Source organism: Anticarsia gemmatalis, chromosome 17 (assembly GCF_050436995.1).
Source record: "Anticarsia gemmatalis isolate Benzon Research Colony breed Stoneville strain chromosome 17, ilAntGemm2 primary, whole genome shotgun sequence".
Taxonomy (NCBI): Eukaryota; Metazoa; Arthropoda; class Insecta; order Lepidoptera; family Erebidae; genus Anticarsia; species Anticarsia gemmatalis.
This window is the reverse complement of record NC_134761.1, coordinates 74,678-96,294: the sequence shown is the minus strand read 5'-3', so window position 1 is coordinate 96,294 and position 21,617 is coordinate 74,678. Positions and strand designations below refer to the sequence as shown.

At 43.3% G+C, this 21,617-nt stretch overlaps 4 protein-coding genes across 4 annotated transcripts; 2 read left to right on the top strand and 2 right to left on the bottom strand.

Annotated features, from left to right (window-relative positions):
• Positions 1-47: 47 nt before the first annotated feature.
• Gbeta5 (guanine nucleotide-binding protein subunit beta-5) lies at positions 48-3,401 on the bottom strand. Its single transcript, XM_076125587.1, has 4 exons — positions 2,990-3,401; positions 1,639-1,775; positions 1,081-1,199; positions 48-990 (listed from the first exon to the last, which is right to left on the bottom strand). The coding sequence occupies exons 1-4, from the start codon at positions 3,108-3,110 to the stop codon at positions 297-299; spliced, it is 1,071 nt and encodes a 356-aa protein (XP_075981702.1). The 5' UTR covers positions 3,111-3,401; the 3' UTR covers positions 48-296.
• An 827-nt stretch (positions 3,402-4,228) lies between these two features.
• Positions 4,229-5,769, top strand: pch2 (pachytene checkpoint 2 protein). The gene has a single exon (XM_076125428.1). It carries the CDS (start codon positions 4,368-4,370, stop codon positions 5,640-5,642), a length of 1,275 nt encoding a protein of 424 aa, XP_075981543.1. The 5' UTR covers positions 4,229-4,367; the 3' UTR covers positions 5,643-5,769.
• Positions 5,770-6,037: 268 nt separating this feature from the next.
• LOC142980128 (transmembrane protein 209) lies at positions 6,038-11,659 on the bottom strand. Its single transcript, XM_076125436.1, has 5 exons — positions 11,377-11,659; positions 11,153-11,281; positions 9,729-10,100; positions 8,923-9,655; positions 6,038-6,256 (listed from the first exon to the last, which is right to left on the bottom strand). Coding segments are annotated over exons 1-5 (1,374 nt in total). The 5' UTR covers positions 11,379-11,659; the 3' UTR covers positions 6,038-6,118.
• A 481-nt stretch (positions 11,660-12,140) lies between these two features.
• Bsg (immunoglobulin domain-containing protein Bsg) lies at positions 12,141-17,446 on the top strand. The gene is made up of 6 exons (XM_076125496.1): positions 12,141-12,390; positions 14,389-14,922; positions 16,082-16,238; positions 16,329-16,563; positions 16,632-16,996; positions 17,064-17,446. The coding sequence occupies exons 1-6, from the start codon at positions 12,321-12,323 to the stop codon at positions 17,074-17,076; spliced, it is 1,374 nt and encodes a 457-aa protein (XP_075981611.1). The 5' UTR covers positions 12,141-12,320; the 3' UTR covers positions 17,077-17,446.
• Positions 17,447-21,617: the final 4,171 nt, after the last annotated feature.

Genomic DNA, 21,617 nt, shown 5'->3' with positions numbered 1-21,617 from the left:
GGGCGCAGCGGGATCGGTCGGTTCGGTCGGTCGAATAAAACGCGATGTTAACATTTAAATTTATTGATCATAGTAGGAGGCTAACACTGAGCTGTCGTCGGAGGAGGGCTCGCTCGGGTCACGACGGACGACGGGTCGACACGACTAACTCTAAAAATAAATACTCGCAAAAACGAACATCACTCGTCAACGTGCTCGATAACCAATATTTACATACATCACTTACTCGATTATATTTCATTATACATCAGCGTACACTAAACCGACTAGTACTATCGCTACGACACAGGGAGGGGCTAGGCCCAGATGCGCACGGTGGCGTCCCACGAGGCCGTGCTGAGCGCCGTGCCGTCGGGCGCCAGCTGAACCCGTGTCACGCGGTGCTCGTGGCCGCACAGCACGCAGACCCGCGCGCTGCGCAGCGCGTCCCAGGCGCACGCCGTGTAGTCGCTGTAGCCCGCGAAGATCAGGCGCCCCGACACCGACCACTCCACCGAGTTGACGCCGAACATGATGCTCTCCTTGGCGTAGCGCGCCACCTCGCGGTCGGCGCGCAGGTCGAACAGGCGGCAGCACGAGTCGTCGGAGCCGGTGGCGAGCGAGTCGCCGGACGGGTGGTACTTGACGCTGTTCACGTCCGAGTCGTGCGTGTCGAAGGCCTGCACGGCCTGGCCGGTGCGCATGTCCCACACGAGCACGGCGCGGTCGCAGCCGCCCGACACGAACGTGTCGCCCATGTCGGACGGCGCCAGGTCCAGCGCCATCACGTCGGCGGCGTGCGCCTGGAAGCTCTGCAGCAGCTGCCCCGACTCCACGTCCCACAGCGCGCACGTGCCGTCGCCGGAGCCCGTGAGGATCTGGCGGTCCGTGTTGGGGAACAGGCAGCACGACATGTAGGACGTGTGCGTGGCGAACGTGCGCTTGCGCGCCGCCGGCTCCTCGTCGCCCGCGCCGCCCAGCGGGAACACCGTCACCTTGTTGTCCAGCCCCCTGCGGGAGACGTGATTCATGTCGAGTCACTGCGCCGGTATGGTAGTGGTGACGTATGGTGCAGGTATGGTGTGTCGTAACGGTACGTACCCGGCGGCGATCATGTTGCCGGAAGGCGCGTAGGCGCACGCCATGACCCACGTGCTCGGCATCGCGATCGTCAGCTCCTTCGCGGTCGCGAACGCGTCCCACACTATCAGCTTGCCGTCCTGCACCACAACAGCGCCGCGTCAATCGTCTCATACACCGATTATATACATCCATACTCATCGACATCCATACACAGACATCGATGTACGAAGCTACATGTATTTACTGCTTCATTGAATGCTACTCTTAATTTTACAATTTATTGAAGAATGGATTTGAATTAATTGGGTTCTCTGGGTTTTGTCAATAAAGCCAAATAATGATCATTATGAAATTGGCTACTACGATTACGAATGAAATCCGTTATAACGTAAATAGTATAGCCTTCGTCAATAGGCGAAACAGGATACTGGAATAGGACACAAAAGAAAACTTAAATGATACTCAATGTATCAGTGACCTAGTTTTACCCCTAAGCTTTGTGTACTATTTCAGTATCGAGTGGTTGGAATGAAGCACGTTATGACACTATAGAGATGTGAAAAGATAGAACGGTACTTGTGAAGAGGACACGATGTGTCGTTTGTCCGGCGACCAATCGGAGCACAGCACTTTAGACTGGTGGCCCTTCAGCACGCGCCGCAACTTGAGGTTCGGGAACGTGATCGGCTCCAGCCGCTCCGCCACGCACGACACTGCGCAACACACGCACAACACACAAACCTTATAAACACTTTCATTATACAATATTACCAATCGTTTTCAGCTTTATTGTTGCACCAATGAAGGGGGGGGGGGGCTCTTTCGTAAATAAAGTTGGTACCCTCCACGCGAGGAAGTGACCCCTTCCACAAGTGGTAGAAGTTATGTGTGTATTAGAAATAATTTATTATCACTTTCAATGGTGAAGTTCCAATGGTGAAGGAAAAACATTGTGAAGCAACCCTGTATGCCTGAGAGTTGTTTAGAACAGTTCTCGAAGGTATGCAAAATCCCCAACCCCCAGTTGGTGGTGTGGAATCAGGCCCTGACCCCCCCCTCGTTATGGGAGGAGTTCCCCAGCAGTGAAACATTCATCGGTTATATTTAAATAATTTTTTTAAGCATTTCTATACTGCTATTTAAGGAAAGTTTCACACACTAAAACAAAGATATGAAAAATATACCTACAATAAAAGTCTTTCCTATGGTTCTCAATCATTACCTCCATTAGTTACATTTGACTCATTTTCAAAAAGTCTAACTATCAACTGGCTCTTCATTTCTGTTTTGCTATACTTCAATCAGTCACATATACCAAAGCTCATATGTGCCATGGCATTAGCTGGATTTATGCTGCTAATGCAATTAGTGGGTTCTCTTAATAGTTATATCTAATCAATTAGACTACTTGGGCTCTAAATTGTTAAAGTATTGTGTCAAAGTTAAGTTGTACATGTCCTCAGATATAAATGTCTGGGTGAAACAGCACCTCACTTGCCTCTGTCATGAAGCAATGTGTTATCATGTATGATGTTATTGAGTACAAACCAGGGCACATTCTGTTCACCTGCTACATTTTTCATTAATTCATACTAAGGTAAGTGTATGAGTAGTTGTAGTGTAGTAACCTAAATAATAATAAAACTCTTCATTAAGGCTGGTCAAACTAAATATTTTGTTTGTAGAAAAGAGAAAATAAAACATTATCTAACTACAAATCACTTTGATTATTTTTAATTACAATGATGTTATTCACTAAAATAATGTATCTTCTTCACAAAGTTCAGAACTAAACTCATGGTATTATTGATTGATATTTAATGAAGAATTATCCTGAGCTATTTATTAGTTAAAACTAGTGAAAGAAGAAGAACTAGATGTAAACGATATCGGACAAATGAATAGAGTGTATACGGCGCGCACTCACGGGTGACATCGTTGAGTTTCTGCCTCTCCTCTTCGAGTTTCTGCTTGAGCGCCTCCGCCTCGCGCAGCAGCGACTCGAGCGTCTCCTCGGGGCTGGCCGCCACGGCGGTGTCTGCCGCCATCGCGCCGCGCCCGGACTGCTGCTTTGTGAACGCGCCTCTAGAACCACATTCTTGCCCAGAGTAAGCTTCTCACGCCCCTCGGCCGCTAATGCGCCGCGTCACACCACACCCTGCGCCACCGTTACCTCTTCTAATAAGATTGATGAACTTTGACCATAGGTTGATCCTAATATTGGCACTTTTTCTTAACTCCTGTTTATTTCAATGATAAATTCATATTCAGTGGCTTATTACCTACAGAATCGATACCAAACTTTACCCATCAAACAGATGTCAATGTCATATAACCAATCCATAATAGTGTTATGTGTATCACTATGTTCGACTTGTACAAAATAGTCGAGTCAGAGTCGTGTCTTTGTAGGATCTCTATCTGTTAAGCCAGGTTCCAAAGTACCTATCTTCGTAATTTAATATGACCCTGAATTTACCTTATTATTTCATTTACCTAAGTAATACAAAATTATTGAAACATCAAATTGGAATATAAAGCTGACAAGCAAAGATAGACACTATTTATTTACTGGCACTATATCGTTATTATATGACCTACCTAAAATGTTATCCTATCATATGATTCACAATAAATTATCTTCATATTATTATTATATTAGTAAAATATATTATATCCGAGTGATTTAAGTTGGTCGCAGTTTAAATCCGCGGCATCACACCAATGACTTTTCGAAGTTATTTGTGAATCAAAAATACCTAATTATCACTTGCTCTAACGGTGATGAATAAACATCGTAATAAAATCTTGCATGGCTAAAATTTGTTTATTAGGTACCTACCTACCTACATTTATTGAGGGCATGCATAGTCCCCAACCCGCACTTGGGCATCGTGGCGGACTCAACCCCTTCCTAGTTTGGGAGGAGGCCCTTGCTCTGCAGTGGGACAGTAATGGGTTAAAAACAAAAATCTTCATTTTGTCATGATAGTTATAAAAGATACGAGTTAACCACGATGTTCAGTGGTTCCGAGGTTGTTAGTAATGAAACTTAAAAAAGAAAATTAAAATCATAGAAAAAATGTTTTTTTTTTTTCGAAATTTTCACAAAATAATTCAGCAGGAGTGCTTCTTATTTAAGTTGGTCACATTGGTCGAACTCAAATGTCAATCTCTAGTCGATGTCAAACTTGAATAATTTTGTCAGTTATAGATATTAGATACTTAAATAGGTACCTATCTAATTTGTAAATAAATCGGTTGAAGTTGAGCTTGTACTCGAAGTTTCACAAAATATAAAAAAAATGAATCCACCTCTCCACGTAGAAGTGGTTCAGAAGTCACAAAGCCGTGCAAACAAAGACTATATAAAAGAATTAGTGCATTCGTTTCTTGTAAATTTTGTTTCTCTGTGTCCTGGTGCGTCGATAACCGAAGCAGACTTGGAAGACAATCTAGAACTTAAAGAACATGTTCAAATGATAACTTTCTGTGACATAGAACATGATACGGAAGTGTTAGTAACTGAAGCAGATCTCATTTATCACATATACAAGTTGGACTCTTTCGGTGCGGAAACAGATACCATGACAGACACAAGCACTGGTGAAGAGTTCGCCGCTGCGGATATGTGGGCTCTACCCAGCAAGGAGTTTCACGGACTATGGGAGAGTCTCATCTATGATACAAAACTGAAAGAAGATACCGTGCGTTTCGTCGAGACCGCGTTCGACTTCGCCGACAAAGGCGTCGATCCGAACATCATCGGGTGGAATCGTGTGGTGCTGCTACACGGGCCTCCCGGAACGGGCAAGACGAGTCTGTGTCGAGCACTCGCTCAAAAGCTGTCGGTGCGCCTCTCCGATCGATTCCCGCGAGCGCGACTCGTCGAAATAAACGCGCACGGGCTGTTCTCCAAATGGTTCGCGGAGAGCGGCAAGCTAGTGGCGCGGCTGTTCGAGCGCCTCGAGGAGATCGTCGCCGACCGGCGCCTGCTGGCCTGCGTGCTGGTGGACGAGGTGGAGTCGCTGGCGCACGCGCGCCGCGCCGCGCTGTCCGGCCTCGAGCCGTCCGACTCCATCCGCGCCGTCAACGCGCTGCTCACGCAGCTGGACCGGCTGCGGCGGCGGCCCAACGCGCTCGTGCTCACCACGTCCAACGTGACGGGCGCCATCGACGTGGCGTTCGTGGACCGCGCCGACATCAAGCGGCGCGTGGGCCCGCCGTCGGCGCGCGCCGCCTACGAGATCCTGCGCGGCTGCTGCGGCGAGCTCATGGCGCGCGGCGTGCTGGCGCCGCGCGAGCCCGTGTTCGAGCTGCGCGTGCTGGAGGGCTCGCGCTTCGCCGACAGCGAGTCGTCGCGCGCCAGCCTGCGCCTGTGGGACGTGGCGCGGGACGCGGCGGCGGCGCGCCTGTCGGGCCGCGCGCTGCGCCGCCTGCCCTTCCTGGCGCGGGCGCTGCAGCTGCGCGGCGCGGCGCCGCCCGACCTGCTGCGCTTCGTGGCGGGGCTGCGCGCCGCGCTGCGGGACCACCTGGCCGACGCGGCCGAGCTGGACGACGCCGCGCCGCCCGTCTCCTAGCCGCCCGCTCTCTGATATCAGGCGATAGTCGGCGAGGGCTGTCGTTCTTATTGTTCATTTTTTTAATACCGCGGATACTGACTAAGATTAATGTAGATAATTAATAAATAGTTTATTTCTATTCTTTCATACGTGTTTTGTTTATTCCTACATTTTTATATGAAAACGAACTCGCGCCTGGCCTTCAGTCGCTTACGAGTCGAATATACTAACGATCGAAATTTTATCACCCTACTTCTTCAATTTGTTACTTAACTCATTGTTCGAATTCATTTTATCCGGTTACCGGTTACCGGTAAATACAATCAAAAGAGCATAATAATTATGTATGCCAAATGTTCATTGATCGGCGCAAAAATATGGAGACAGGACATAAGAAATAAAAACAGGTTAAATCGAGTGACTTGTGTGCTTATTTTATTATATCAAAGCTTTAGAGATCGTTATATACAAATAACGGCGGCGGCAGTGAGCGGTCACCGTCCGATGATCCAGAGCATGTTGAGTCCGGCGGGCCCGAGGTGCAGGCGCTGCAGCGCGGGCGGCTCGCCGCGCGCCGCCGCCGCGATGAACAGCAGGATCGTGTGCAGCAGGTTGTTGCGTCCGCGCGACACCTGACACAAATATATTACTCACTCATCAGCAATTAACAAATGCCATCAAAAACATTCTGTAAAAACCTCAAGTCTCGCCGTAAAAAGTTGTGAGATCGATATAATACCAAGTCGATTAATCTATTTAGTCTCTACTTAAAGGACCTTCTGTCTTAAGTTATTACGTATGTTATTATCGTGCCAATTTAAAAAAAAATACCTTTAAAACAATTAGATCGACTTGGTCATCGCAAGAAAACACAAATTCGCCATTAACATTTCAGGAGCATTAACTTCTCGTCGTGCTGTGTAGTGTGATACATACTAATAATTAAATCATGCGATGGCCAGGTCGGTCTAATTGTTTTAAAGGTATTTTTTTTTAAATTGGCATGATAATAACATACGTAATAACTTAAGACAGAAGGTCCTTTAAGTAGAGACTAAATAGATTAATCGACTTGGTATTATATCGATCTCACAACTTTTTACGGCGAGACTTGAGGTTTTTACAGAATGTTTTTGATGGCATTACATTATCAGACTGCCTATAGTTAAAGCGATAGTGTATTAAGAAATGTCGAGTTTAATTGCCGTATATTCTAATATTAGTCAAAATCTAATCAACTTATGCATTATTATCAGCTCGATTTTTTTCTTGAAAATAGTAAACTATTTACTTCCCGTGGTTAGTAAGTATAAGGATCACACCTTTATACCTATTTACCCGACCAAATTTAGTCTAAATCGGTTCGATCATTCTAGCGTGAAAGAAGGACAAACGGAGAAAATGTCAATATTAATAATATTATTATGGCTGAAGAATGGACAGGTGTTATAACCCTGGTAACGGGGCTGTGGAAGTCCGATAGGCAAGCTCTCCACGTAAAATACTGATATTCATTCAGCTATATCCTTCGGTGAGAACGGAAGCCGACTATAACATAGTTAGAAGAATGACTAAGCTAAGAAGAGAGATGATTTACCATTTAACTTTATCTATCCTTAGCCACACCTTGAAATAAAAAATGAAAGAATAATTTTTCATTCAAAGGAAATCCTACCATCAGAAACAGATAAGATATAATTCTAGCTAATCTATCATCTATACAGGCTATCGACGAAACTAATCGAATCTCGTGTAATTAGATAATCAGTCGTCCATATAAAAGTAATGCCATCAAAAACATCCTGTAAAAAACCTCAAGTCTCGCAGCGTAAAAAGTGGTGAGATCTATGTAATACCAAGTCGATTAATCTGTTTAGTCTCTACTGAAAGGACCTTCTGTCTTAAGTTATTACATAAGTTATTATCATGCCAATATTAAAAATATTTCACGTTTAAAACAAATAAATCGACCTGGCCATCGCATAATTTGATTATTAGTATGTACCACACTGCACAGCACGACGGGCCAGCAATCGAAATCCTCACTAGGGTCCTTCCGAATATAATAATTGAGATGAGTATCTTAAAGAAATTAATGCTCCTGAAATTTTAATGGCGAATTTGTGTTTTCATGCGATGACCAAGTCGATTTATTTGTTTTAAACGTGAAATATTTTTAATATTGGCATGATAATAACTTATGTAATAACTTAAGACAGAAGGTCCTTTCAGTAGAGACTAAACAGATTAATCGACTTGGTATTACATAGATCTCACCACTTTTTACGCTGCGAGACTTGAGGTTTTTTACAGGATGTTTTTGATGGCATCTCACTTCTTTTTGTAAAGCGAACATAAGTCCAATTTGTATGGAAAGACGGTTATTTTTTTCATAATTCAACATATTTTCCTATTGAAATGTTGTTCAGTTTCATGGGCTAAACACCTTTAAGTTATGCCTCATACAGTAGGTACCTATGTACACCTATTATTTTCTATTATACAACAGTAATAATTAATTCATTAACTGCAAATGTAACCTTGTAATCCTATATAAATGTATAAGATTACAAAGTTATTCTTGCAGTTAATGTATTTAGAAAACTGGACTGAAATTAGAAAATATTGAAATTTTCCCATGATTAAGATACTAAATTCTATTTGTATTCTAAATTTGAAGCTTCTAAGTCTGCTAGAAATGCCTTAGACTTTTGATGATCGGTGAGTCAGTGAGTCAGTGAATCAGTGAGTGACAAAATTCAAAACTTTAACAAGTTGTCATTCTTAAAGTACTGGTTCAAATTGACTGAAATTTTCAATATACCGTGTTCATACAATGACTGATAAGTCGCTAAAAATTCAGGCTTCTTGTTTTATCCACAACGAAATTATAGGGCGTCGAAAATGGCCTGAATTGCTTCGAGAAAAGATGGTACGGCCGTGCCGCTTTTTTTTGCTCGACTTGCGGGGGCACTGCCGTGCCCCCAGATACAACGTGCCGCTCCAATGGCTTATTTCCTTCAACATATGGGTAGGGCTAGAGGTCCTTAGTCATGTAATATACAACAATTTGTATTATTATTATAAATTACCGACTTATTAACAATTAACTTTATTAACAAATTTCCACAGCCAGTATATATATTTGTTTTTTATTTAAAACCCTGCAGCTTCGACCGCCAGAGTTTCGAACTGCGAAATAAATTAGTTAAAGCAATAAAAGATGTTACATTAATTCGCGTTTATCGAAAAGAAGGCTTAAAGCGGGTATGTCGCAACGAGAGGAAGTCGTCATCACCTCGACCGTCTCGTCGGCGAGCACGAGCACGTAGTGCGGGGGCCGCGCGCTCACGCGGTGGATGGCGAGCGCGTGCGGGCCCCGCGGGCTCGGGCCCGGCGCCGCGCTCAGGTGCGATGCGCTGAAGGGCCGCGCGGCCGGCGCCGGCGGCAGTTGCCCGTCCAGGTACGCGGCCAGCAGGTGCAGCACCACCTCGGCGTCCGTGGGCTTGCTCTCGTCCCAGTCCGAGCCGCCGCCGTTCCAGCGGTACGCGCTCAGGCACCCGCCGTGCGTGAGCTCGCGGATGCGCTGCACCACATAGCGCTGGTCGGCGAACGGCTCCAGGTACGGCAGCAGCGCCGCCAGCGACGGCAGCGCGGCCGCCGCCGGCAGCTTCTGCAGGCGCTCGGCGCTCACGTGGCCGAGGCGCACGTCGCCCAGCCCCAGCGCCGCCAGCGCCGCATCCACCAGAGCCATCTCCCGCACCAGGCGCTCCAGGATAGTGACGTGGAGCCACAGGCGCAGGTTCTGGTTCCATTCCGTGAGGCGCTGGGGCTCCAGCAGCAGGCGCCGCCAGACGGCCGGGGCCCTCGCGGCCGCACCGCCCGTCGCCCCGCCGCCTTCCTCGAGGGCCGATCCCTCGGCCGAGTCCGTCGAAGCCAACTGGTAGTGGTGCGACGGCGGCGTCCTCGTCCACGCCTCGCCGGCGCTCTCCGCCGCGCCGGAGCCCGCCGCCTGCGCCGCGCCCCACTCCCTGCGACGCGTCTCGACTTTAGATAACCTTCGACGGAGCAAACTCTCAAACCTCAAAAACCGAAGGGATCCACCTGAGGTAGTCGGCGAGCGCGCGGCGGTCGGCGATGAAGCGATCGGCGGCGGCGAGACGCTCGAGGCGCGGCGACGCCGGGGACGCGGGCGACGGCGGCGACGGCGGCGGGGAGTCGGCCGCGCGCCACGAGCGCGCCGGCGACAGCGACGCGGTGGCGGGCGCCTCGCGCGGCGCGGGCGCGGGCGGCGCGGCCGGCCCGTCGGCGCCGCGCAGGCCCAGCAGGCGGCGCTGGCGCGGCGTGAGCGCGAGCGGCGGGCGGCGGGCGCGCGCCAGGCGCAGCGCGTGCTGCAGCACGTTGGCGCCGAGCACGCCCGCCAGGCACAGCTCCACCCAGTGCAGCGCCGACGTGTAGCCCGCGCATTTGTGCGACCTGCAGAACCGCAACGTTCTATTAGACTGTGAATATCCGACTATCTCGTAACGTGCGATACACGGCGGTCGATGCTCTTACACTTGTGGCTCAGTGTCTTATATTATGAATAACTTGGAGTACCACACAACAAAAAAGGTAAATAAAATCTATACTATTTATTATATTATATATTATTATTATATTATTATTATTATATATTATATATATTATATTATATATTATATTATAAAGCTGAAGAGTTTGTTTGTTTGAACGCACTAATCTCAGGAACTACTGGTCCAATTTGAAAAATTCTTTCAGTGTTAGATAGTCCATTTATCGAGGAAGGTTATAGGCTATATATCATCACGCTACGGCCAATCTATACTAATATTATAAAGCTGAAGAGTTTGTTTGTTTGTTTGTTTCAACGCACTAATCTCAGGAACTACTGGTCCAATTTGAAAAATTCTCTCATATGTGACGCAAGTGAAGTTGCGCGGGTCAGCTAGTAAAATATAAAGGTAAATATATAAAATATCTCATATGGTACAACCATATGAGATAATTTGATCATATTGAATACATATATTGAGATTAATAAATTAATACAGCCCGGTTGACAAAGTCATTTTATTTTAGCCATATTCAGATGGATTTTTTTTTATTTCTTGAGTAGCTGAAGCTCTAAATCACTAGCAATCATTTCTGTTATATGCTTCAGCAGGAGTGTTTGATAAAATGAAATGCACTTAATCACAAGAAAACAGAATATTTTTGTTATTTCACGGGACAATTGGAAAGTATGTAGGACGAACAACTGAAATATAGCATAGGTATAGGAACCAGGGCTTAAAAATTATAGTATACATTACGATTTCGAAATATTATGAGTGTGAGCAGTGAGACAGCACATGACAGTGAGCAGTGAGACAATAGATCAAAATGGGTACCTGTGTTTTTATACAATAACTTCATTTGTAAGATATGCGATTGTCTATTAAGCTAACGACGTGAGAAAGCAATTGAGGTTAGGAAGTTAGTACGATACAAAAGAACAGAACTCTTACAAATCATATGCGAACAACAGGAACAGCACCATATTGACGACGATCCATTTCAGCGAGCTCGCACGCTTCGTGTTGGCGTAATTTAAATCTATCGTGCGGTTTACAATACTTGAATCTGGGCTGAAAGACCTACAAAATACAAAAGGTACAATATAATAAATAAATATAATAACCTGCCAGTCTACAATCATACTAAAAATTACAGTCTCATTCAATTGACTTACATTTTAATTTATTAACATAATATTTAGTTCAACAATGACTTGAGTCGCGGGTGAATACTTGACGATATCAAATTGACAAGAATACTGTTAAACCCCCGTTGCTTTTGTCTTCGATTGTAAATGAAATGATCAAGTACTAAACAACTTAACAACAACATAACCTATAACCGAAACTCGATTTGATTTTGTGACTTATGATTGACAGCTTTTTTGTTGTTGTCAACTTCATGGCGATCCTGGCTTTATGCTGCAGGCTTACGTGCATGTCAGTATCTGTACGGTATTGAACGTGGGTTTAATGTAAAACTAACTAGGTAATAGGATTGTTTGATGTAGATTTATTTTATTTTAAACCAGTGTTTGAACACGCACTTGTTTAAAATTTTAAAATTGATTTTAAATTTAAAATTCTTTGGGTAACATTAACAGTGGGACGTTAAATTATTTTTTATTTCTCTGCATAATACCCACACAATAAAGATACCTAGGTATATTAATTTGTTTCAAATAATAAATATGGACTTAACTTTGCGACAAAAACAAACAGAATAAGTTTTTATCTTTTTGTACCAATATCTTCCACTTTAATATTGAATTCTCACATGGAACTACAGAAATATTAGTTCAGGTAGGACGTACCTACTTAAAGGGATAAAGTTTTTTTTTCTACTCACACTTACTATAATAACAATCAAATGAAATAAATTTAATGTTGTCTATGGTAATTAAATATGCGCCATCCCCATTCGGGCAACCCTAAGCTCAGGACTTCAATTTTTATAGTGAGACTGCGCCATTTTGCTTGAGCCATTGTTCTTTCGCCATCCGTGGAAGTTGGGTCTTACATAGGAAATAATACTATTACTTTTATTATTAGTGACTCCTCATACCGTAAAACGTTAAGTCTGAATTTATATGGTGTAATATTATAAATTATAGCCACCATGCGGCGACATCTAGTACTATCTCTGGCTCTTCTATTTTTAGCGCTTGGAGTTCCCTCAAACGCTCAAAGTAAGTTATAACTATAATATTTTTCTAAAAACTTAATATACAACTATAAGGTACATTGTTTTAGCTAAAGCCGTGGTTTTTAGTTTTCACTTTCGATTGGCTGCGTTGTTTAGGCGACCCGTGCGTCGTAAGACAATAGTTTGAGGCCTCACAACGCAGGTTGTCAATATCGCGTTCAGTTGACGGGCGACGACTGCATGCATGATGTCACTGGATGAGTAATTGGGTGTCATTTCGGTCCCTTTTGTTTAATTACTTGTAATTGAATTGTGGAATGAACACAATGAACATGGCGCGCGTGTGTTTCCCTGTCCAGTATCGACTGTTACGACTGGCTCGAGCGTAGCAAGTCGAGGTCTGCCCAGTTAGGACAGTTAGCAGTTTGCACACGGCTGGAAGACGCGCTGTTCATCTGATTATGTATTTAGACCAAGGACAGACGTAATCGTTAGATTCGATCGGTGTTGCTTGGATTACTGATTTGATTACGACTCCAATGACAGTCTGTTGCTAGTTGGGAATGGAATGCGCTCCTCTTGTTAGTATTACACTCCGTACTCAGTGTTGCATCCTTTACATAGCTGTTCAATCATTTGCTGCTTAATCACCTTACTTTCACATGGGTAACATAAAGTCTTATTGATTTCTGTAAATGGGGTATATATAAGTCACGACGACATAGGATTCCAGCATTGGCAGCAGTGAGTTGTCAGATCAAACATGTCACATAGGTATAGGTAGTTATATGTAAGTAAAGATAATTCCTTTTTGTGTTATTTGCTCCACATCTGTGTGTTATCAGTGTGATATGAGTGAGCAAACACTTTGTGTAATCTCACTGTTATTTGTCTCATAAAACTAATGACTTGTTATTCACTGAGTTTAATGTGCCCCTTGAATCTTGTGTTAGACAGTGTTAACGTTACAAGTTGTAGCACTGCTTATCAAGTGATGTCCCATCAGCTGAGATGTTATCACTACATTCAATAACCTCTATCATGACAAGTGAACAACAACACACATTTACGTGTGCAGGTGTTCTTAACACATACTTATGTGTTGTTTGTTTTTGGTGCATTTAACTCAATATTTTACACCTTCTTTTGTTATCATATGTATAAGTATTGTTATTTGAATTGTTTACAATTATGTAATAGTCCAGTTCTCTTTTTACAGTACTGGCTTCTGCCTGTGTCTTTGTTTTTGTGGACAGATTTCCCAAGATAAAAAGTATATTTTGTGAAAATTCTGGTTATTGGTTAGTGTATTTGTGTATTTATGCATTTATGTTTTTTTTTTTTTTTATATGTTATTGTATATGACTTCAATAAAATAACAGTGTACACTGTAAAAATTGCTTTATAAAAGGTACCTTTATACAAATTGATATTATCATGACATTCATACCAGATGTAGTTTTAATACATAGATTGTTAATTATACATGTTTTAATGATAACTTAAAACTTAGAATCTCACTAGCATATTCTTTTGGGTGCTGGAGCCCCTCCTCCTATGAGACACATGTGAGTTTACTCTCACACATTATCTTTAAGACTATTTATTCTTAATATCTATAAAGTCATTTATTGTAACATAATGCAACAAAATGAAACTAAGAAAACAAAATTTTCAAGGTGTTAATGAAAGGTGTACCTATACATAAATATATTAAATTGATATTATATAAGAAATAGTCGCTTCTACATTGCTTATGAAATTTTAGGAATCCTCTCCCTAAACTTACAGTTTGAATGGCAAACAATAACTCTTTCCATGCTGTTATTGAAGCCAAGCATTTATGATGTCATTTTTCAAGGGATCAAACTACCCTCCACTCAATGATAGGTCGAATAGGGATTAATATGCATTCAAACCGACCTCACATAAATGCGACACGAACGGTTAGAAGCGTCGACGTCGGCGTGGTAGTCGCGCGGGGGGTGACGGGAGCGGCCGCGCGGGGCGGAGCTCGATACTGAGAGCGTGGCGTGCGCAGACGCGGACGTGACGGTGGACGAGGGCCAGCCGCTCACCGTGGAGTGCGCGCTGCGCGTGGAGGAGCCGGCCGACTGGCGCCTGGACGGCGGCGCCGTGCCCGCCGACCTGCGGCCCGCCGGCGAGAGCGCGGCGGCCGGCCGCCTCACGGCGCGCCTGCACGCGGCCGCGGCGCGCGCGCAGCACGCGGGCGAGTACTCGTGCGGCCGCCGCCCGGCGCAGCGCGTGCGCGTGCTGGTGCGCGCCGCCCGCCGCCAGCAGGAGCCGACGCCCGGTACCGCCGCCTGTCGCCGCACTGTAGCGCTAACCGCCGCCGCACCACTAACCGTCGGCGCACTCGTCGCCCGTCGCCGCCGCGAGCGCCGTCCGAGCGGCTCGGTCCTCGACGCTCCGTCGAGACGGCCGAGCCTCGCATCCGCCGAGGCGGGCGCGCTGCGAGCGCTCGGCGGATGCGAGGCGTCGCGCCGACGATCGCTTCGCTCTACGTATACGTACACGTACACGTTCGTAGTTAGAAGATTATATTGTCATGTATTCTGAGCCTGATTTCTCTTCTAGTAATTGTGTATTTTGTTTGTATCGTACCGTTTGAAGTAGCCGTTGAATAGCTGAGTTGCGCCGAGAGAGAGTAGAGCCGCTTGAGCGAAAGCGTTGCCGTGTGTCGGTAGATGCGGGCGACGCCTCTGTATCGACATACGAATCATAATATGCAGCGTATCGCTGATATATCGGCAGTAGTATCTACCGCAGCCTGTTCATGTTTAGATAAATTTTGTAGTAACGTTATCTGTGTAGTGATAAGTAGGTTTTGTTTAAGTAATAGCTACGTTAAATATCACGTCCGCATCGAAGCGCAGAAGGATCTGTTCGTCTGTCGCGTGTGTGTACTCAGGGATGTTGGCGCTAATCCCGGCGGCGCGCGGCGTGACGTCAGCGTGACGTCAGCGCGGCACACGTCCGCGTCGCGCCACGCGCTTCCTGTCTGCAGTGTCTGGGGAGCTGCTGTGGGGACGCATGATGACGTCACATCACACGCGCCACTCATTACATTTACTAATCGTTGACTGCACGTTTGTTTCACGCTATTGTTTCGATTAATCGTCGCTTTCTATCAATTAACTAATTACCTACCTATCTTAAAATATTCTGGGTCAAATATTTGATTAAGACAGCAGTTCAAATTATATTTGCGAAAAAATGAAAACTGCCGAGATTTATACTCAGAGCAACAAAATTGACGAGCGACGCTCCACAGCACTGCGACGTGTCCTCAGTGCAGCTCCGCTATTTTAGTTAATTCATGTGCCAATTAGAAAGCACATTTATTCGTTATCATTAAGTACTGGGAATTCATTACAATTTTTTCGTTTGTTATATTTTGATTGGCATGATCATAGATAAAGTAAGGTATTTATTCGTGTTCCACATCGGCTACCTGATACCTGTGATCTGATAATTATTTTTATTTTATATATTTAACATTTTATCTACGTTCAATAGATTGCGAAATAATATTCTGATATCAAAAATCAAGCACGAATTTAGACGCTATTGTTATCTAATATTCTATTTCCTACTTAATTAATTTGGCTTCGTTTTTTAACAATTTTCCGTATGTCATAGAGGAGTGGAACGTTCGATGCGTTTCTGTAAAATGGCGTACAGTTGACGAGACGTATGGCGGTCTGTTTCAGGCGACGCGGACACCACGGCGTCCAAGGCGTCCGAGGACAAGGCGGTGGAGTCGACGAGCGCGGCGGCCGGCCTGCCCCTCTTCTACTACGACGTGGGCCGCCCGCTGCTGCTCAACTGCACCCTGCCGCGCCCCGCCGACGGCGGCTCCTACCTCTGGTGAGCGCTCCCCACAGTCACCTCAGCGCGCACACGCTCTCACACGCTTTCACACATGTTTCACTCACGCCATTCGTGTCGGGTCCGCAGGAAAAAGAACGACACCGCCGTCGAGAACGTGTTGGACCTGAACAAGCGCTTCGAGAAGGATGAGGGCGGCGCCGTGTTCCGCATGCTGGGCCGCTCCAACGAGGAGGACTTCGGCAACTACACGTGCACCGTCGGCGCCCAGACCCAGGGCTGGGACGTGCGGGGCCGCCCGCACGCCAAGCTGCCGCGCGACACCAACGTCGTCGAGAACCAGCCGCTCAAGCTCGTGTGCAAGGTGAGTAGCGCCGGTAGAATGCGCGCGCCGCGACTGTAGGCGCCGTGACTGACACTCTCGCTGTGCAGGTGCTGGGCAAGCCGTACGGCGCCGTGACGTGGCTGTACAAGAACGACACGCACAACGCGTCGGACGTGGCGGCCGCGCTGGGCGCCGAGCGCGTGGAGCTGCGGCGCAGCGAGCAGGGCGTGGAGGACGGCGAGCTGCTGGTGAAGGAGGCGGCGCGCAGCGACGCGGGCGTGTACTCGTGCACGCCCGTCGTCAACGGCACGGCGGCCGCCACCACGCTGCGCGTCAAGGACCAGTACGCGGCGCTGTGGCCCTTCCTGGGCATCTGCGCCGAGGTGTTCGTGCTGTGCGCCATCATCCTGGTGTACGAGAAGCGCCGCACCAAGCCCGAGCTGGACGACTCGGACACGGACAACCACGACCAGTGAGTGCCCCGTGGTCATGCGCCCCGCGCGCCCCGCTCTCGCTCACGCCTCTGCTTGTTGTTGCAGGAAGAAGTCGTAAGCGCCGTCGGCCCGCGCCCGCCGCATCCTTGACTTTGTGATCGTTGTTATGTTTCGTTCGCAATAGATTTTATATTTATGTTTATATTACGTTGACGACGGAGTGCCTCCGCCCGCTCGGCCCTCGTCGCGTCGGCGGGAGCCGACTGATCATTTTTATATTTTGTTGTATCATAGCTTTGTAATATACGCGCTGACTTGTGTACTTATAATTGAAATCAGTGTAGATATCGTTATCGATCGGTTGTTACTGCTCCTCGGCGCGCTGTCGGGCGGCCACGCGCCTCGCGCCCGCGCCGCCCGCCTCCGACCACCATTATGTATTTAATACCAAAACATAGATTATATCTAATAAATTATTATGTTAACAATATTGTTTTATTGCAAATTTCTCCACACCTGCACCGATATCTAAACAAGCATAAACTGCCATTTGTACATACCTACGGTCTATGAATACTATGCGACCGACGAAGTTACACGACCGACGCTATATCTTAAATGAAAAAGGTAAGTAGGTATGTACATTAAAGACATAGTATTTATGTATAATATAATATACAAATTGATAATAGTAGTTGGATAAGAAATACCAGTAGAAAAGGAATCTACAAATACGAGTATGTGTCTGTTTGTACCCACTAATCTCGGAAAGTAAGTGTCTGATCTAAGGTCTACTTTTGGCCGAAGCTGAAAGTCATCTCGGTAATTCATTTTGATCAATATTGTCTGCAAGCTACTATTGAAATTATAATATGAAAACATTTTTTTTCTGTACTAATATAGAGTTAACATTGTTTACTCAATAAATTTAATGGCTTTTGTATTGCGGTTATGACCTTTTAACAATTAGTATACTTACCTAAGTATAAATAATAAAAAAGGAAAAATGAGAAAAGTGAAAAATAATGTACAAAAAACAATAAAAAAAACAAATAAAATATAAAAAAATGTAATTACACATTTATCTATACTAATATATAATATAATAAAGCTGAGGAGTTTGTTTGTTTGTTTGAACGCGCTAATCTCAGGAACTACTGGTCAGATTTGAAAAATTATTTCAGTGTTAGATAGCTCATTTATCGAGGAAGGCTATAGGCTATACATACATATATCATCACGCTACGAACAACAGGAGCAGAGTTCCAGTAGAAAATGTTACAAAAACGGTGAAAATTTTGACCGATTCTCTTAGGTGACGCAAGCGAAGTTGCGCGGGTCAGCTAGTTATACATAATTGTAACTTTTGTTTTTCTTTAATTTTTTTGTTCTGTTTTCAATGAACGTATTTTTTTTTTGTTGTAGGTATATTATCTTTTATTATAATACTAGCTTTTACCCGCGACTTCCTCTGCCACCTGAATTTTCCCATGGACATGCGTCATTTTCCCGGGGTAAAAAGTAGCCCATGTCCTTTCTTAGGTATAAAAATATCTCCATACCAAATTTCATGCAAATTGATTCAGTAGTTTAGGCATGATTGAGTAACAGACAGACAGACAGAGTTACTTTCGCATTTATAATATTAGTATGGATAATGCCTGTGCGAAGCCGGGATGGGCTGCTAGTCTTTTAATAATTTGAGGCCTATACTCAACAGTTAGTGGAAATGGGCTCATTATACATATATGTAGATAAAATAATCGTCTCCTTAAGGGGTAAAAACAATTACAAGAATTAAATAAATTTGGCGAATGTTGTAAAATAGATTGCAACTCAAAATATAGGTATGTAGGGGAACCTGTTGTACCTTGGCACTATGTGTACCTAGGCCACTGGGCTCGTTTTCAAATATTCGCGCGATACTAAATTCTACTGTTTACGGTATTCGATACGTCACTACAGACTATTTAATGTAAAGTTAGTCGCATACCGCCATTAAGCCGGTGTTTGGTGTTATCGACGCTGAAACTTTTTTGTGTGAAAAAGTAAGTATTTCTAATATATTTTGAAGTCTAATAGTTTTAAAAGTTTTCTAATAGTCACTTAACTGTTATATGCTATCGGTTCTTTGATTTTACAAGTCTCAACACAATAAAAAACTTACGAGATACTTAAATTCTAAACTATATAAAATCACCGTTTAAGTGAAGTTGGAGTAGTGTTGTACCTCGGTCACTGTCGATCAGCTGTACCTTGGCCACTAGTGGCCAACAACCTGGATGTTATACTTTGGCCAGGAGAATGTTTTATTAAATTATTTCACATTTACGTAATAATATTACTAATTAAATATCTCTATTATTTCAGAAATCGATACAAAAATCACTTAAAAACTGGAAATGGCCTGAAAAAGAGGAGATTAAAACCCCGCAAAAAGTTAACAAGAACAGAGAAATTTATTATGTTCCAGAGATACAGAAGTACTGGGATTTCTACTAAATGCTTAAGGCTGAATAATATATCTACATTATTGATAGTGTTTTTATAATAGCTAGTCCAAATGACTGATTAAAATTTAAGAGAAAAATAATAATTTATATACAGGTAAAAATAATCTATACTATATAATATTATAAAGCTGAAGAATTTGTTGGTTTGTTTGAACGCGCTAATCTCAGGAACTACTGGTCCGATTTTAAAAATTCTTTCAGTTTTAGATAGCCCATTTATCGAGGAAGGCTATATATCATCACGCTACGATCAATAGGAGCAGAGTACCAGTAAAAAAATGTTACGAAAACGGGGAAAATTATGACCCATTCATTCTTATGTGACGCAAGGGAAGTTGCGCGGGTCAGCTAGTTGTTATATTATATTATGTGATATCGTCGCTGCGCCTGCCAAGTTCCACATGTGTCTTTTGTGAGATTTTGGAAAACTTTTTTTTTTTTTTTTTTTATTTGGGACACAATATTCATTTTTTTTTAACATCAAAATACACATATGGAGTTTGGCAGGCGCAGCGATGTGATGTAACGAAACGGTGGCCAAAGTTAGTTGTTTTTGTTTAAATATTTTGTTTGAAAATATTAGCTAAGCTAAGCTATTAATATTATTTTAATTTTTATCATTTCTAAATTTTGATCATTTGAGAATTTTTTTAAATGTTTTGTTAAATACTGTATACTGTAATAATACTGTGTACTGTAATAAATCAAATAAAATGATTTTAGCTAACAAAACTTTATAATTTGCTTAAATTACCCCCAAATTTCAATGTGGCCTAGGTACAACGTACTACTGGCCTAGGTACATAGGGTATGTTGTACCTTGGCCACATTTCCCATTTTTTTTTTTTTTTTTTTTTTTTTATTTAAAAATATTATGTAAATATTAAATATACATTTCTGATATTTTTTTGGTGAGTACCCAAATAATTGACATTTCAAACTATGCAAATATGATTTGTGTGCTGCACGTCAAATCACAATAAAAAATATATTTCTAAAAAACCGGCCTAGGTACAACAGGTTCCCTTATTTTTTTAATTATTGTTTTTTGAATGAAATGAATGTAATTAACGAAATGAATGAATTAAATGAACGAATGATCTTCCTGAAATATTAGAAATGATATTATGACTCCCTGAAATTACATAAGAACTTCCTGAAACATTATAACATCTCCCTGAAATCTAATAACAACTCCTTGAAATCTTATAATATCTCCCCGAAATCTTATAATATCTCCGGAAATCCTTTAACATCTCCCTGAAATATCATAACATCTCCCTGAAATCTTATAACATCTCCCTGTAACTGAACATGCTACTGTAAATTTAGACTGGAACATTTTTAATATTTCAAAATAACTTGCTGGAATTTCTTGAATTCCTGGACTGCTCGGTGATTCAAACCCAAAATTGTTACAAAAACGAACGAAACAGACGACAACGAAATGAACGATAGAAAGTAATGGAATTAAATATGTACATACAAGCGATGTAACTATTTAAAAAAAAAAAAAAAAAAAAAAAAAAAAAAAAAAAAAAAAAAAAAACCTAAATGTTCGATTAAATTAATTGTTGAAAGAAATGAACGAAATAAACGAAATTAATGAAATGAACGAAATGATTGAAATGAATCCAATCCAATCCCAATCCCGATCCCGATCCCAATCCCAATCTCAAAACATTTTAATTCCTGAAACCTTATAATATCTTCCTGAAACCTTATAAAATCTTCCTGAAACCTTATAAAATCTTCCTGAAACCTTATAAAATCTGCCTGAAATCTTATAACATCTTCCTGAAACCTTATAATATCTTCCTGAAACCTTATAAAATCTTCCTGAAACCTTATAATATCTTCCTGAAACCTTATAAAATCTTCCTGAAACCTTATAAAATCTTCCTGAAACCTTATAAAATCTTCCTGAAACCTTATAATATCTTCCTGAAACCTTATAAAATCTTCCTGAAACCTCATAAAATCTTCCTGAAACCTCATAAAATCTTCCTGAAACCTTATAACATCTCCCTAAATTCTCATAACACCTCCCTGAAAACTTATAAAATCTCCCTAAAATCTTTTTGCGTCTTCCTGAAATAATATTATGACTCCCTAAAATTACATAATGACTGACTAACTGAAATCT